General features: G+C 54.0%; 1 protein-coding gene across 6 annotated transcripts in view; it reads right to left on the bottom strand.

Annotated features, from left to right (window-relative positions):
• NPHP4 (nephrocystin 4) overlaps window positions 1–18,266 on the bottom strand; it is a 110,875-nt gene that overhangs the window by 47,074 nt on the left and 45,535 nt on the right. For all 6 annotated transcript variants that reach the window (XM_019461202.2, XM_019461203.2, XM_019461201.2 and 3 more), the window contains 2 exons: window positions 7,456–7,638; window positions 3,871–4,009 (listed from right to left, as the gene is read on the bottom strand). In XM_019461202.2, coding sequence (XP_019316747.2) covers window positions 3,871–4,009; window positions 7,456–7,638 — 322 coding nt within the window. The remainder of the gene's footprint in view (window positions 1–3,870; window positions 4,010–7,455; window positions 7,639–18,266) is intronic.

Raw genomic sequence — 18,266 nt, 5'->3', positions numbered from 1 at the left:
AAACACCGCTGTGCGTTCTGGGGGGAAACTGAGGGAAGGAGTCAGCAGGCGGGCCGGATGAGGGGTGTTCACAGAGGAAAACGCTGTCCAGGGGAACAAACCCACCTATGTCCAGCTGAGGGGTCAGTCATCGACTAGCTCAGGTCTCGGACCGGGGAGTGGGGGGGGAGGGTCTGGCAACATTACAGGATCTGGATAGCGGACACCAAACGCATGGCCGAGGAAGGGTCAACACTGCTAAAGACAGCGTCACCGTGATTTAAAGAAAGACCTGGAGAAACAGATGTCCTCACTGGGCCTTGAAAATAAAGGATTCCTCAGTATCTGATGGTTGTTCAGACACCAAGAATTCATACGACAAACCCATTTGAAAGGCCCTCATTCCTAATTATTTGGGGGTAAACAGCCATCCTCCCTGAGACTCTAACCACAGGAAATGGGGACAGTGAACAAACCGCAGAGATTAGGGACAGCCAGCTCAGAGATGGCGTGGCTATGGGGCTTGGTGCTGCACCCAGGGTGCACGCGGGTGGCCGAGGGGCTCCTGCACACCGGATGCCTGGGGAGGCCCAGCACACCTGGGGGTGCTGCGGGGGAGGGGCTGGGGCTGCCCACAGCTGCACAAGCCCCCCTCCACCCCCCGCCGCAGCCGCCGCCATTGCTCAGGCAGGCCGGGCAGTCAGGGGCAGCGAGAGACACGCATCCCGAGCACACCCGGGGGTCCTAGGGTCCTGCCTGCGCCAGCAGCTGCCACAATGCTGCTAAGTTAGGGCCCAGGGTCCAACATGCCCCTGAGCACCTGGGAAGCGGCTCCGCACCTGCGGGAGCAGCCGGGCTCTTTGTGCGAGAGATGCATGTGCCTGGTAGAGACGCCCCAACCCAGATGTCCCCTAAGCACAGAGGACACGGGAGAAGATGCAGGCTCCAAGGGCTGACGAGGGGGTGTCACCACAAAGGTGTCACGTCTAATGTCTGTCCATCCTGCTGCTGGAGGTGCGCGAGTGCCCCAACCAGGCCCCAGAGGAGTGGGGAGAGCCAAGGGGTGCCCAGAGTCTGAGGCCGGGGTCAGCGTCAGGGGCTGGCCACTGCAGGGACCTGCCCCTTGCCAAGGCCTCTGCTCTGGGCCACCCGCTAACGTCCTCCCCCAGAGCGCACACCTGGGATCCCTTGAAATCTGCTAGCTCACGTCACTCCAGCTGGACAGCTCAAACGCCCCTTCCTGAATAACTGCCCTGATGACACAACCCAGGGCGGGGAGCCGCCTGTCGGAGAAGACGTCCCTGCAGTGCCAACACACAAAGAGTCACAACCATGGCAAGCACCCAACCCAGGGTATCCTGGGAAACACCATGAGGACAGGTTTCCCACGACCCCTTCTACCCGGCTGTTTTTCAAATCCGTGAAGCGAACACGCGGACATTCTGAGACCGCCAGAACATTCAAAAGTAAAATATGGGTCAGGGAAATTCCAAGTTCCAAAAACCAAGAGCGAGTGCCCTCTAGTGGCTCCGTGCACTCGTTCCCGGAGGGTGATGAGTGGGCCTCTGCTCCCTCGTAATTCTCCAGAGGACATAAAAAAGATAATTCATAACGGAGAGCCAAAGTCCCTCACTTAACGTGACAGCCGCGTGTCCTCAAGATTTCCAACGGAACCGGGTAAGTTGGTAAAATATCGAAGGAGGAAAGGTTTCCATCACCGCTTAAGCACGAGAGATATTTAAGTCTCTTGCGTCGGGTCCTGGGAGGCCAGGCCTTCAAATGCTTGGAATCTGGGATGAAGGCAATCCTCTCAATGTGATGTGAATGCAGCGATAAATCCCAATTAAATAAACCAAATGCAATCAGGTTCCATCCGGGCGGACCTGCTGGTCCCCAGATGGTGGTGGAGAATGGATGGCACTGCCACCACACGTCTGTACTAGATCTGGATCCTTCCAGCAATCTGTCTGCCATGATGTTAACCATAACTCTCCTAGTAAAGAACTCAGAGGGCGCGAAGCCTGCATGCCCAACTAGGGCTCGGTGAGCCCCGCACGGGGAGCACACACCCCCACCCAGTCATCCAGAGAGATGTCCGTCCCACTGACTAACATGATCATCTCGAGCCCAAAGCCAGCGGCGTCTGTGGGGAGGGAGGACCCCCTTTCCCCTGAACCTCCACAACATGCCTGGAGCCCAGGAGTGTCTGGCTTCCCATGGGCACTGCTCTGTGCCTGGCTACGTGCGGAGAGCTGGAGACACTGCGGTCCGAGGGACAGGCCAGCTCCCACCGGTCACCGTCCTCGCATGGCACAACAGGGGCAGGACTGCTGATATCTGTTCATTCGAACATCTCAAAACGCAGGCAAAGCTGGCCCAAGCTGGGAGGCCGCCCCACAGCAGAAGTGGCAGAGTGCAGGGACCAAGCGGGGACTTGGGTCCCTGGGTGACACGTCTGCCGGCCCCACCCTGACTCCACACTCTCTTCCGAGAGCAGCACCGATGGCTGCCAGTCGGGAACCACGCGGACAAAGGCAGGGGACGCAGCAGGGGCCCCGGTCAGGACTTCTATGGAGCGTGTGAACACAGGTTCTTTCTGCTGGGATTCCCCAGAGCTTCCGGGGTCACTACGTGGAGAAACTCTTCCCGGAAGGAAGCCAACAGCAAGAGAGCTCAGGGGTGAGGGGATGAGGTGTGGGAGGCAGACGGACAGACGGACATCACTCGAGAGCCAGAACACAGCCAGGTCTCACATCAGCTCTGCAAACGTGTGCTGAGTGCTTTACTGGGCAAGAGACAGAGGAGGACACACAGCCCCTCGCATGAGATGTTCCCAGGACGTCTTCGGCATCGAACAAACGCCCACACCGACGATCTGCACCTCTTCACCAGAGTGATGCTCCTCCCCCCACCCCCCGAGTACCCACATCCTAGTCCCCAGAGCCCATCACTGTGATGCTCCACGGCAAGGAATCATGGCCGCTGATCGGGGAGAGCATCCTGGATGACCGGGTAGGCCCGACGCCATCACAGCAGGCCTTGTTGGTGACAGGGTGACACGGAGCGGCATCTGTCAGGAGCACGGACAAGGGCTAAGCTCCCCTCTGCGGGCTGACACATTTGTTCATTCCCAGCTTTCTAAGAGACTAGCCTCCTGTGATCTAGAACATTCTTTCAGCGGGCATGACCTCTAGAAGCCTCAGACCGGGGCTCAATGCCCTGCAGAGTGAACGTCCCTCTGACATCAGCCCTGCTCTCCACCACTGGTGCGGTTCTCGGTCAGACGCTGCCCTGGGAGTCCCTAGGCAGAAGCCAAGAGGCCCCGACCACCAGGTGCTGGGCCGGCCAGACACAAGGCCGGCAGCCGCGGTCGCTGCTTCACCACCTGCACACGTGCAGACACGTCCCCGCCCACGGGAAGGACGCTGCTCTGCTGGTAGCCCTTACTCCCTTCCTCACAGGCCCGAGCTGAGAGCAGACGCCCCACTCTCGGACTTGAAGCGGGTGGGAAGCGCCTCGTCGGAAGGGCAAACCCACGACACGCTAATAGCACAACGCAGAGGCGCACCCATGGCGCTCAGCGCGGCTCCGGCTCTCGGGCCCGCGTCTGCAGGACCCCCGTGCCAAGGGCCCCGTGACGCGTCACCGGCACAGCCTTCCGCGGGCTTCTGGTCAGGGAGCTCCGGGTGACAGGTGACACCGCGCCAGGCCACCCGTCACCGTCCAATCCTACAGCTCCACATCAAGCAGAAGCTCAGCCCAGTGGCTCAAACGACAGCAATCTGTGGCGATTCGCGGGTGAACGTTATCGTACCGGCCCAAGTACGTCTCCTCGGGAACAGGCGGGAGTCACGCTGTGTGCTCCAAAATCAGTGCCCTGCAAACACTTACTTGCAGGGGACGCGGGTGGCTTCCTGGAGGGCTGTTGCTCCGCCTCCGGGCCGCGGCCGTGCCCTGGCAGCGTGTCCGGGTGTCCCTTGGGGCTCAGCGAGTACTGGAACTGGACCGTCCCCGAGGCCACCTGCTCCACCTGCGAGGAGACAGCAAACAGCAGCCGCCTCCCTTAGTCGCACCTTCGTGTCGAATCGACCCGGGAGCGAGCCCCCCTTCCTGTCACCTTGACCCGGGAGCGAGCCCCCCGGCCCGAAGTCCGCGTAAAACCAGCGATGTCTGAAGCCACATGCTCTGAAGTTATAATCGAGTCACTTGCCAAGCAGAAAAAGATCAGCGTCCAGCAGCAATCAAATCCCAGACGCCCACACTAGCACAGAATGGCCCCTGCACAAGTAGAAATCACACCTCCCCAGTTTCGAATGTGTTTTTTAACAAATCTATGCAAAGCCGACCTTTTAAATTTTGGTGCATAGTGTGAGTGCCACAGTCAGTTCTCAAGGTCTTTGGTATGCTGTTCAGGGTCAGACTCGGGCACGTGCACCTGAGGGTTAACCCGGCATTTCTTAAGCAACGTTAGGGGCTTGCTTTCCAAGCCCCTCCCTCTTCATGGCCCCTCCACCCGTACTGCCCAGTCCCCTTTACCATCCTCTAGACCAGACCTCACTGTGCTGCATGCTTCTGGCAAGAAACAGTCCCTGAATCCGAGGCCACAAAGTGGGAGGACAGAGTGGTTTCTTTAAAGAGTGCGGGACTGCATCAAAGAGCTAACGTTCTCGTCTGTCATTACTGGAGGTCACTATATAACGTCTAAAAGTAATCAACTAAGAAATAGAAGTAGAAGCATTAATATTTGGAAACAAAGTAAATGCCAGAAGTCACCGCTAAGAGTTGGAAGTGACTGCCTCTGGAGATGGACACTTTTTTTTAAAAGACAGTAATTCGCTCATAGGAAAACTACAAGAGTTGTTTAGGAAAGAAAACATAATCATAACACACTGTTCTTACCTTCACAGTAAATAACACTGAAATAATCATAACAGAAGCCCTCAGATTTACTTAGTCCAAAACTATGGGATGTTTACAATCTTTGTATTTCCCTCCAAGTAATATCTGCCACTTCCCCTTAACTGTAAGCTCACGGGATCAGGGATAGTTTCCAAGAATGTATACAGGTGCTCAATAGCAGTTCACTGAATGGGGGCGCCTGGGTAACTCAGTCGGTCGAGTGTCCATTCTTGGTTTTGGTTCAGGTCACGATCACACAGTTCGTGAGTTCAAGCCCCACATCGGACTCTGTGCTGACAGTGCAGAGCCTGCTTGGGATTCTCTCTCTCTCTCTCTCTCTCTCTCTCTCTCTGCCCCTCCCCTGCTCACACACACACACACTCTCTCTCTCTCTCAAAATAAGCAAATTTTTAAAAGTTTAAAAATTAAAAAAAAAAAGAAGTTCACTGAATAGAAGAGTAAGATAAAGAGTGGCCTGGCATAGGGGTGGAGACTAGGCACACGCTGGCCCGCAAGCTCTCTGCCTGCCAGACACCGGCACGGCTGTAGAAGGCAAACACGGGAGGAAGCGGAGGAGGGTACAGAATCGCGGCTGTGACCAGCTGGGGCCCACTGTGTCAGGTAGTTACACGTGTTTAGCACAGTGGTCCTACCAGGTGCAATTCTGCTCCCAGGAGACACCTGGCAACGTCCGCAGCCACTGTGCCCACAGCTGGGGGCACGCTCCTGGCATCTAGAGGCCAGAGGCCAGGGCTGGTGGCAAACGTCCCTGCTGTGCAAGACAACCCCCGCAGCACAGCATTATCAGGCCCAAAATGTCAGCAGCGCGAAGGTTGAGAAAAGCCAATTAGAAGTGATATTCCTTGTGAAAAAATGGCAGTACTGGAGGTATCTGTGTCCTCGAGACAGTCAAAACTTCCAAATGCTTACCCCCCCCAATACAGCTTACGTACGCACGTAGAAAGTGAAGGAAACGTAGTGGCACGACAGGCTAAAATTAGATCCAATAAATATTTATTTAAACACATACATACACCCACACAGAGAGAGAGGGGGAGAGAGAGGTGATGGCCTCAGGATTTCCAGTGGCAATTTTATAACAAGGGCTCAGACTAGTCCGTGGGGGGGATGCAGCAAAATGTGGCCCCATAATGAGACGCTCCTGGAACAGGAAAAGCCGCACAGTCAGCCGCTCCCTCATCCAGGTCCCCAAAGCATCATAAATAACAACACAGAAAATGATGTTTGTCGCCTGGGTCAGCACACAGACGGCGTGCTGAAATAACACAGTGGCCCCTTCACCTAAGAAAAATGACACAGTTGAGCTCTAAAAGGTTCCCGGCCGCACCACTGACACAAGGAGAACACGTTTCAGGAACGTGAGCAGGAGAACCGAGAGCCCTTCCTCGACACAGGCATTGGGAGAGAGACTCCAGCCATCGACCGGGGCCGCGGGGTCACACGGTGTCTCTGACACCCCAGGTCCCTGCCACCCACCCTGCGAGGCTGCCGGTGGGGTGGGGGAGGCGGGGGACGAGACCTCTCACAGCACACACGTCAGCTGGCCCTGCCCCCCCTTTTACCTGACTCCTCTACTGGGGTTCAGAGAAAGCTTCGTTCCAAACATGGATTTTCAAAACTGCTGCTGTGGCCTGCCCTCCACACAAAGCTGGAGGGAGCCAAGGGCCAGCGGGCACGAGTGACAAGTCACACGGACGGGCCGGGCTGGACGCAGACGGCCCGGCTCCGACCACAGCCCCGAAGTCCACCCTCCATGGCAAAACGCTCCAAGAGTCCTTTTTAAAAAGGCATGGACAGGGGCGCCTGGGTGGCTCAGTTGATTGGGCGTCCGACTTCGGCTCAGGTCATGATCTCGCGGTCCGTGAGTTCGAGCCCCGCGTCGGGCTCTGTGCTGACAGCTCAGAGCCTGGAGCCTGTTTCAGATTCTGTGTCTCCCTCTCTCTGACCCTCCCCCGTTCATGCTCTGTCTCTCTCTGTCTCAAAGATAAATAAATGTTAAAAAAATTTTTTAAAAATAAAAAGGCATGGACAGGGGTGCCTGGGTGGCTCAGTCGGTTAAGCGGCCGACTTCGGCTCAGGTCACGATCTCACGGTTCGTGAGTTCGAGCCCCGCGTCAGGCTCTGTGCTGACGGCTCGGAGCCTGGAGCCTGCTTCGGATTCTGTGTCTCCCTCTCTCTCTGCCCCTCCCCTGCTCACACTCTGTTTCTCCCTCAAAAATAAAGAAACGTTTAAAAAAAAAAAAAAAAAAGACACGGAGAGCACAGAAGTGGACCTTGTTCCACAGAGTGTACAAGTAAGGGTCACAGGCCACCTTGCGAGACTGACGTGTGAACAGCACATCATAAGCCCCGAGGTGAAACCAGCCTCAGCGAGTTCGCAGCCAACTGTGACTCAGCAGTCACACCTGTCTTTTAAGGGCACATCCGTGACACGAGACATTCTGCTCATGACACATCCACAAACAGATCTGTCAACTTCTGGTTCTGAAAACATACGAGCTTGCTAAAAGCTTACGAGCCAGGACTCATACTTACAAAAGCACCTCAACAATTTACCTCTTTGGAGTTCATGCAGGCTGGGGGCACTTTATAGACCAGACGGTGCGACGGGTTGGGCCGGATCCCACCCTGCAGAGGTAAGACCACCTTTCCGGAGCCGGCTTCCGGCAAGGGGTTCCACACAGCCCAGCGGACCATGTGCATGCATGCCACGCTGGACAGAGAGGTGACCGACGTTGCCTGGGAGGGAGACAAAGCACAGCGGTGTGTGAGTTACCAGCAAACCGGCTGGCAAACACCAGGGAGCAGGGCCGCCGGGCAGGGACCGTGCAAGAGGGGCCTGTCTAGCAGGAGGAGAGCACAACACAGAAGCTCGGGGGACAGGGAAGCCGCCGCCCACCTTGAGGAGCCCCCCTCAAGCTAACCAGCACCCTCCTCCGTCCAGGTCTCCCTTTCTGGCTCAAAGCGGCGGCGGCTTTTCTTTTAAAGACCGACATCATCCTTCTGACCTTTCCTGGTCCCATAAGGCTCTTTCTGCAGGTTTGTAAACAGGCTGTACCTCGCCCACGTCTGCACAAATCCATTAGGAAAACACCAGGAATGACACTTGTGTTCGTGATAGGAAACTTTGTAAAATAATGAAGAACGCACATGGGAATTCAAATCAGGATTATTTACACACAGTTTCTGCAGCTAAGTCCCAGCTCAGAATGAATGGCACGTTTCATCCATGTGACTCCGTGTACCTGGGAAATCAGCCAGGTCCTTCTCCTGCTTTCTCTATCACTGGCCAAGTGAAAGCAGTGAGGACACTAAGGAAAACCTAGGATTAGGGAAGAGTCATTTTCTCCAATACGGTTCGAGGGCTTGAGTCAGCGGTGTTTTAATGGCTCACTTTCATCCACTCACTGAGAAGTAAGAATAAAACCACATTCCAGGCCCCGGTCGGGTGGGAAAACCCCTCATCAGCTGGGCAGTGATGCAAGGCAGAAGGCAAGGTCAGGAACTCCGGCTCTGACCGAGCCCGACAGGCAGATGCCGCAGGCTCCCTGGGAGGCAGCACATCGGGACCCCGGGAAGGCAAATTCTCGACCAGGGGCCACAGGACACTTGCAAGGAAGTCAGACTAGGAGCCCAGGAGGGCCCTTCCGGCCCAAGAGCACAGCGGCCCTAACCAGGGTCACAGTGACACAGTCCAGACCCGGGCCGCAGCCACACCTCCTCTGCCCCGACTCCAGGCCCGGCTGGTGACATGGGAGGAACAAACACCGAAGGTGGTGGGCAGTAACTGGAGCACGAGCTCAGCACCCCGCCTCCTGACGCTGTCCTCAGAGGCAGCAGAGGGCCATCTGCGCCCGTCTGGCATGAGGACGGTGGTGCCATGTGGTCCCTGGGCAGCCGAGGGAGCCGAGGGCCTCCGACGCTCTAGACCACCAGCCACACGCGCTAACCCAGGCAGCCCGGTTCGGGCCACGGTGACGGGGAGGGTGGACAGCCTGCATGGAGGGGGCCTCACACTCTTGGAAAGGAACCGAAGCCCACGCCCCATCTGTGATGGTGAAGGACATCGTCCCCAAGGAGAGGAGAGCCAAGGCGCCCGCTGACACGGGCTGCGTCCAGCAGAACGGCTGGGGCTCCCAGCGGACCCCGCTTACTTGCTGGACACGGGTCAGCTGCACGGGTCACGGACACGGGTCCCTTGTCCTGGCCAGGAGTCGACTGCGCTCGGGTCCAAGGTCACACACGCACAAAAGGACTCTGGCTGGAGCCCCACGCGGATGGCTCGACAGTCAACGAGGCCGCACCACAGCCGAGCGTAGGTGCAAACAGCACCCAACATGGAAAAGGAAGCACATTCGTCTCCTCAGTCAGTCTCTCCAGACTGTTCCTTTGCCAGATGCTCTTCCTTCCTGCTGCTTCCCTCGGTCACGTGGGGATAAATGTCCAGAGTCAGCGTCTGGTCTTGAATTAATCTCTTCCTGAGGCCCCATCGTTAGGGGACCGACCTCACTTCAGGGGGGCCTGTTCTGACCCTTTAACGGAGCCAAACTTCAGATAGCAGCTGGGCTACCGCCTCCTCTGCCCTGGTTACAGGGGTGACCGGGGATTTGGGTCCCCGCCAGATCAACGAGAAAAACACTCACATCCTGGAAGTACCAGGAACCAGCAAAGTGAGAAGCCGAAGCACACGACCCTGTGTGACACTTCCGACGCGAGTCGAATACGAAGACGATGCCTGCAGCTCCCCATCCCGTTGGCCGATGACAGGGACACAAACCAGCACCAAGCAACTATAAATCCACTGCCCTTCAAAAACAAAATGACTATTGGGGCGCCTGGGTGGCTCAGTCGGTCGGGCGTCCGACTGCAGCTCGGTCACAATCTCACGGTTTGTGAGTTCGAGGCTCTGTGCTGACAGCTCGGAGCCTGGAGTCTGCTTTGGATTCTGGGTCTCCACCTCTCTCTCTGCCCCTCCCCCACTCACACTCTGTCTCTCTCAGAAATAAACATTAAAAATTTTAAAAATATTTTTAAAAAATGACTATACATGTACCGGCAAAAACGGCCACTATAAAAACTACACAGACCCAATCATTTCTAGACTACTTTTCTAAACAGTCATCTATAAAATCCAGTTTATTATGGGATCAAAAATAAAATGAAATATGTGTCCAACTTTTCATGCTCTTTGTGCAAGTCCTTGTGGTTTAATCTTTCAAATTAGGTGATTCTGATATGCAGTCTTCCAATTTCATGGTTCCTTTGGTTTCCCAGTCCTCGATCGATAGAGCTCTCCTCTGCACAGCGTATCCAGCTTCCCTCGCTCGTGTCTCCAACAGCTCCGACAAGAGGAGACAGTTAGCAAGTCACTGATCGCTCCTTTGCAAAGATTTCTGCGACAATTAGGGCTCGATGGCCATTCAATTGCCATTTATTAGCCTATGCTCCCTCTCACCAGGCCAGGGTGACAGCTGCAGGCAGGAACCTCCCCCACCCCACGTCCCTCAAATCCCCCCAGCCCCAGCCCCAGCCCCAGGCTCTGAGGAGAAGGTCAGGTGCATCCAAGCAGGTGGGCAGAGTGAGAGCAGCTATTTAGCTGGCCAACATGACAAGGCTCCTCCTGTCGGTGAATTCTAGTGGTCGAGAGAAGATTGGTTACTGTAGAACGTCTTATCCTGTCCAATCAGGTTTGACTTCATGAAAAGAAGAAAAAAAATACATCACATTGCTCCCACTAAGACTTTTAATTGTAACAGCAAACAACACACGGGAGGCCAAAGGAACACACTTGGAATGTGAGCCAGGTTTGTCGCAGAACAGAAGAGCCACGCCAACATTCACCAGGCAAAGCCCAAACAGACAGAAAACAGACACCTGACCCCAGGAATGCCGCACTCTGGGCTCCCTGAGGTGGGCTTGACGGTGGCCTCAAAAATACATGTTTACATCCTAAGCCCTGAGCGTTGTGACTGTGACCTTATTTGGAAAAAGGGTCCATGCCCATGGAATTAATTATTATGAGATCAGGAGATCTGGATTATCCAGCTGGACCCTAAATCCAATGACAAGCATCCTTACAAAGCAGGACAGACAGAGAGACAGAGGGGGACGCGCAGAGGGAAGGCAGGTGCAGGCAGGAGCTGCGCCATCAGCTAAGGGCCGCCAGCAGCCACCAACCCGGAAGAGGCAGGAAGGACCCTCCCCTGCAGCCTCCGAAGGGAGGGACGCCGCCCTGCCTGCACTGGCTTCGGCCCAGTGCAACTGACTTTAAATCCGAGGCCTCCAGACCATGAGAGAATAAATGTCAATCACTTTGAGACACACATAGTTGGTGGCAATTTGGGCCAGCCGCCCCAGGAAATGAGCATAGTCCCCTTGGCTTCTGTCCTCAGACCAACTTGAAAGTCATCTAGAGGCAGGTAAAAAGTCCACGTTATTTCATGAGGGTGATTTTCTCCAGCATTTCGGGGAGACCTTTCTCTTCCTGCCCCAGGCTCCTGGCCAGCACCAGACTCAGGGCCTGGCCACACCATAGAGGTGACAGCAGCGCCTGTCGGGGGACATGCTTGGGTGAACCGGAATGGGGAAACAAATGTGTGTCAAAGTGCCTCCCGGTGTCCCCAGTGTCAGCCACATCACAGAGGGACAAGGAAGCCAGAAGAAACGAGACCAGAGAGACATCACAGTTGAAGGAGGGGCGAGAGGCCGGGCCCTGGGCTGAGAGCAGGTAGGCTGTGCCCCGAGAACGCCCCCCACCAACGCAGGTGGCAGGGACCAGGGAACGGCCTCCAGAGGGGCACACGGGAGCAGCCAGAGCCCGACAAGGAGCAAGGCCGCCTGTAAGTTGCTCTCTTCCCGGCATTCTCCTCGAAGGACGCCAAGTCCTTGATCCCGGAGGCAGACTGCACAAGGCCACCCAAGGTGAGGAGTCGGGAGGCAGACAGACACCCAGAGCCTGGGTGACGCCCACCGGGCAAAGCACAGGCTCGCACAACAGGTGTCACCGGCCCGGAGTCGTGCTTCCAAAAACGGATCGTTTAGATGCCAAAGCCCTTTGCAAATCTGACAGACAGTGAGGTGAGCTTGGCAGTGGCTGCAGGCTAATTTCCTTCACACGCATTCACGGTGGAAGAGGAAACCCAACAACACAGAATGAAAGTCACTTAGTCTCCCCTTGTAGGACACAGTATACATCACTTAAAAGCATAGGAATCTTCGGCAGGCAACATATTCATTTCATTCTGTGGAATAAAGGAATCATTTCTGAACATACACATGAGCAGTGAAAATCAACAGGACCGTGGTTTTAAGAAAGTTCCATAACCTGGGACAAGTCTTCATGCTGACTAAAGGGATCATAACGCTTTGGACCTCTCTGCAAAAAAGGTGTCACTTGACAGTGAAGGAAAGAAGCAAAGGCGAAACGGCCCTGAGCCCGGAGCTGTGCCTGGACCCTCTGGACACGGAGTCCCCAGCCAGCCGCCTTTGCACGTGCGTCCGCGGGAGAACCGGCCCCTTGCCGTGTTCTTCTTCCCGCCCCCTCCTCGCACTGGGCCCATGGATGGCAGGGCCCAGGCTTGGTGGCCTGGCATGCCTTCCTGTGGGCACAGCCCCTCCACCTCTCAGGGCCAGCCTCCCCCCCCCCCCCCCCCGCCACAGGTCAACAGGGGACTGCGTGCTTTGAAACAGCCACTGCTCCAGGGAAGGGGTGCACGGGAGGCCAGGGCTCATCCCTGGGTGAGGGGACCCCCAGGGGCCTCGAGAGAAGGCAGCTCTCTTCCAGAGTCAGCATCGGGGGAAGAAGTGAGCTCCTCCCAGTGGGAGGGGGAGGGGGACAGGGAAGGACGAGGGGCTGACGAGGCTGCAGACGGTCCAGGAGAGCACTCGCCAGGCGTCAGACCCGAAGGAAAAGCCAACCAGGGGATGTGACAACACAGCTTCTGCTTGTCCAGAGACAGGCTTCCCCCTGAGGACGGTGGGAGAGGGACACGGAGCCCTCTGCATACTCTTTACAGTGGGACTCACCTCAAAATACAGTGCAATTTTAAAACCAGTGTGTGGTATAGGGTAAGAGCCATGGGAACCGCTGATAAGTTTGTAAATGACTCTCCAGAAAAAAAACACCCACAGTGGTAAGCGAGAAGGTGCCATCAATGGAGGAAAAGGCCCTATTTACAACAGCAGCACAGAAATCAAGTACTTATCAATAAACATAATAAGCAACTGTTCAACTGTTTAAAAGCTACGTTTTAGGGGCACCTGGGTGGCTCAGTCGGTTAAGCGTCCAACTTCGGCTCAGGTCGTGATCTCGCGGTCTGTGAGTTCGAGCCCCGCAACGGGCTCTGTGCTGACAGCTCGGAGTCTGGAGCCTGCTTCGGACTCTGTGTCTCCCTCTCTCTCTGCCCCCTCCCTACTCTCTCTCTCAAAAATAAACAAGCATTAAAAACAAAAAAAATTTCTTTAAAAAAAAAAAAAAAAAGCAGGTTGCAGGGATGGGAAACCACAGCCCATCACAGAAATGGCTGATTCCGGGGCTGGAACAGGGAGGACGCAAGGTGAGCCTGGGGCCTCTCGTTATGCCAGGAAGTAGGAAACTGAGAGACATGATGGAGGACGTCACAAGGACACAGCCCGAAGGCACCGTGCACACTCTGGGACAGACACTGTGAGCACCAAATTAATCAGGAACGGCAGCTTTCAGCTTTTGGGGTTTTTTTAAAGGTGTCCGTGAGTCCATCGCCATAGGGAGCTGGAAACCCTCACGGCTACATGAGGGGCGGAGGTCTGTGCAGCTTAAAGGTCTCCCCACAGATTGCTTCTCAGCTGCAAGGAGGAAGACAGCAACTGTCCAGTGGGGACATCACACAAGACCTGACCAGGGATGCCGGGGTGGCTCAGTCGGTTGAGTACACAACTCTTGATCTCGGGGTCGTGGGTTCAAGCCCCACATTGGGGGTAGAGATTACTTAAAAAAAAATCTTTAGGGGCACCTGGGTGGCTCAGTCAGTTGGGTGTCAGGCTGCTGATTTCAGCTCAGGTCATGATCTGTTTATGAGATTGAGCCCCACGCTGGGTTCTGTGCTGACAGCTTGGAACCTGCTTAGGATTCTCTCTCTCTCTCTCTCTGCCCCTCCCTCACTCATGTACACACTCTTTCTCTCTCTCAAAATAAACATTTTTTGAAAATTAAAAAAAAAACAAAATCTTAGAGGCGCCTGGGTGGCTCAGCCAGTTGAGTGTCCAACTTTAGCTCAGGTCATGATCTCGTGGTTCACGGGTTCGAGCCCTGGGTCGGGCTCCGTGCTGACAGCTCAGAGCCTGGAACCTGCTTCGGGTTGCGTCTCCCTCTCTCTCTGCCCGCCCCCCCCCCCACTCGTTTTCTCTCTCTCTCTCTCTCTCTCTCAAAAAAAAATTAAAACATTAGAAAATAAAAAATGATAAAATCTTAAAAAAGAAACTAACTAGGCCAATGAGATGGGAGGGACCTCACGCATCTCTGCCGTGGGACCCTGAGGGACACACCGCACCCCTACCCCCTGGAGCGTTCCGGCAGGGATGCAGAAGCTGACTCCATCAGGAGGAAACACCACCAAATCTAACACAAGGAAGACTCACTTCAAAATGTTTCTTAAAGCAGGGAGACTGTCCTATAAAAATAAAATCATGAAATAAAGCAAGTGTGGCAAATGAGAACAGGTGAATCTGGGTTAAGAGTGGACTAATATTCCTGGTACTTCTGTAACTTGTCTGTAAGCTTAAAATCATGTCCAGATAAAATGGTTTTTTTTTCTTTTGTATTTGAACGCTTTATTGTTTGAGCATGAAGACTTAGCCCGTGGATAGTTAAAAAAGAAAGAAGTTTGAGACAAATGCAAAGAAGTATTGCTCTACAGAGTAAATGAAACATGTATGAAATTTGCTTTCCTAAGCACCAGCGATGATAGAAACGTAAGTTACAAGAAAAATCTACAAAGAGTTTTGTAGCAGACCAACAGGTTTAGGGCACATTCCTGATCTGTTTAAGGGGCGACCAAAGGAGAGTATTTTCTCTAGCATGGAACTAAGTGGGCTGGCGTGGGTGGGTACAGAGGCTGCCACTGTCCACGCCCACCTTCTCCCGGTGTGCTGAAATGCACAGTCATTCTGGGATATCCAACGTTCTGTGTTCCAACAGTAGGGACCAAGGCACATATGGAGACTGTGATTTTCTTTAGCATCCAAAGAAAAAGTTTTTAAAGAAATTACATAAAGTCCTACTATGCCTTTTTTCCCCAAGAACAGTGTTAAGAATACGGAAAGGCAAGTGACAGACTGTGAGAACATATTCACAATCTGTGTATGTGACAGAAGACTTTTAGCAAAAATACATCAGACAGACTCCTATCTACCCAATAATAAAAAAGACACATAATCCTAAACAACGGAACAGTCACTTCACAAAGGACGATTAGAATGGCCAACCAACACAGGAACAGGACTCATCACTGGTGACCAAGGAAAGGCAAATTAATGCCCACTAGAAAGGCTGAAATTAAAAAGACGAAACCAGAAGCTGGTGAGGATGTGGAACAACTGTAATTCCCAAACAGCACTGGCACAACCACTTTGGAAAAACAGGCATTGCTTGGAAAGGTAACCTGTATCTACCTAGGACCCAGAACTCTGTTCCGTGGCATTCACCAAAAAGAAATGAAAACATACATCCACAAAGACTTGCCCAAGAATGCTTAGAGCAGCTTTATTTATTAGCTGGAAAAGCCAACCAACAGTAAAATGAAAACATAAATCTGCAAACACCATTACCTGATAAAAGATTAACACCCAGAACACGGAGAGAACTCCTAAACCCTGCAACAATACAAGAGACCACCCGACTCAGAAATGGGCAACGGACTTGAACAGACATTCTCCAACGAAAATACAGGCCCACAAGCATGTGAGAAGATATCTGTTCAGCATCACTGACCATCAGGAAAATGCGAATCAAAACCACAGAGAGACACCACCTCATGAAAACTATGAGTGCTGGCGAGGGTGTGGTGAAACCAGAGCCCTCAAGCACTGTTGCACTGTCGGCGGGGAACGTAACGTGGTGCAACCGACGTGGAAAAGTGTAGGGGTTCCTCAAAAAATTAAAAGTAGAATTTCCACACACTTCAGTAATTCTGCTTCTGGGTATACACCCAAAGGAATTGAAAGGAGGGTAGGGTCTCGAAGAGACACGGGTATTCCCATGTTCGTATTAGCATTTTTCACAATGTCTAAAACGGAGTAGCCACCCAGGCCCATCAACAGATGGCTGGATCAGTAAAATGTGGGATAGCCGTCCTTCAGCCGTAAGAAGGAAGGAAATTCTCCAACACGCAGCAACATGGATGAGCCGTGAGGACATTATGCTGAGTGAAGGAGACCAGTCACAAAGTACAAATACTGAACGATTCCACATACGTGAGGTCCCCAGGGTTGTCAAAGTCATAAAGACAGAAAGCATATGGTGGTGCCCGGGGCTGGAGAACGGGGCCAAGGAGGAGATAGTACTTCCTGGGGCCGGGGTTTCAGCTTTACAAGAGGTGAAGGGTTCTGGGAATGGATGGGGGTAACCACTGCCCAAGAGTGTGAACAGGCTTAATGCCACCAAACCACAGCGCTTAAAACCAGTGAAGATGGCCAAGTTTATGTTGTGTATTTTTACTACAAGAGAAAAAAGACATTAAAAAATAAAAGTCAGAATACCACTAAACTGTACACTTTAAAATTCTTTGAGGCCTTGTGAATTTCTCAATGAAATATTTTTTAAAAAGACAAACCAAACAAACAATTTTCAAAAGATAAGTGAGTGGATATCTTTCTTAAAGCCCCGAGGGGAACCCAACATTCAGGACAAAACAGAAGAGCCGGCAGCAGATCCCCTCTCATTCGGCGCTCCCCCCGCCCACCTCCCCCTCCGCCACACACACAGGGCGCACTCGGCGGGTGCCCCTCCCCCCCCCCCCCCCACACACAGTGGGCAGTCTGGGCAGATGGAGGGCAGAGGCCCAGGTTGAGCAGGTGGAGGTGTGGCTACGCCATATGGAGGGCGCCATGGTGACGCTGGGACACCCGGCTCGCTGCAAGGGACGAGCCAGGTTATCCTGAAACATTTCCAGGAAACCCTCAAGACGCCTCTATTTCCAAGTTCTACAAGTGCAAATTCACATCATTTCAGAATAAATCAAGGCATGATTCGCACACGCCCGATACAGATCGTCAAAATGTTCGGCTCTGAGGAATCCCAGGCACCTGGCGAGCACCCAGATCTTTGTTATAGGGACTTGTCCAGAGAATACCAGCAAACACGTAAATAACAGACCAGCTCACCTTCCCCTTCTAGACATCCGGGAGGTATTCTGCCATGTGACTCCAAAAAAAAAGGGCTGTTTTGATCCCTGGCAGCCCGTGGGGGCTGGCACTTCTGACATAAAAATGCAACAGAGGACCTTGGGCCTGATTGTTTTTACGGCTGCCTTCGTTCTGTGTCTGTCTCTCAGGCCCCGGGAAGTCTGCTTTCTCGGCAAACGCTGATGGAGCCCACACTCCCGCAGCTGCCAGCGTTCCAAAATGCGCCGCCCCGTGCGGGCACACTGTCCCCACGCACTCAAATTCCCGGGAAGGAAGCTGTCTGGTGGGAACAAGTACCCCTCCGGCTCTTCACCGCCAGCCCAAGACAAACCACCCAGGCTTCAGCTGTGCTGGCTAAACACAAGATGCGAAAGCCCCACAGCGGACCGCCACCAAGGGGCGTGTCTTCTCAAAACCGTTTCTCTAGTTTGTTTTTAGTGACCGAACAAAACACTCAGGACCAAAAACTTCTCTCAGACACAGGTGACTGGGTGTCAGCTGGACACACTCCAGCCCAGATGGTGTCTCCCCATCCGGATAAACCAGGTAAAAGTGACCCGTCTCACAAAGGGCCTCAGACTGAGGCCCGTAGCTCCCGGTCCAAAGCAGGAGGAGTAACGGAACACGGGGTTAAGGGACGCGGCCAGGCCATCCTGACAACAGGTCGCAGCACAAAAGGCAGCATCCGTGAGGGAGACGACCACGGCTGCCCCAGTCGTGCAGGAAGACCTGCTTCAGAAACCGTTTTCCAAAGAAAAGCACAGTTAGCTTTCTGGCTCTGCCAGTTCCGATTCAGGAAAGGAGGCGAAGAATGTGCACGCGGGCTGCCTGGGCATCGATCGGGTGACAGTGGAGAAACCCGCGTTAGGCGTTTAGGCGCGTCGACGGTTTTGCAGCGGTGTTTTTAAGCCCCACCGTTAGGAGACACGTACCGAACCGTTCAGAGAGGCAACGATGGGCTGTCTGGAACCTACGCGTCTGACCGTGAG

The sequence above is a fragment of the Panthera pardus genome, unplaced genomic scaffold (assembly GCF_024362965.1).
Source record: "Panthera pardus isolate Hobbes unplaced genomic scaffold, ASM2436296v1 HiC_scaffold_11, whole genome shotgun sequence".
Classification (NCBI taxonomy): Eukaryota; Metazoa; Chordata; class Mammalia; order Carnivora; family Felidae; genus Panthera; species Panthera pardus.
Note: the sequence above shows the minus strand (reverse complement) of the source record. Positions and strands in the feature narration are given on the sequence as shown.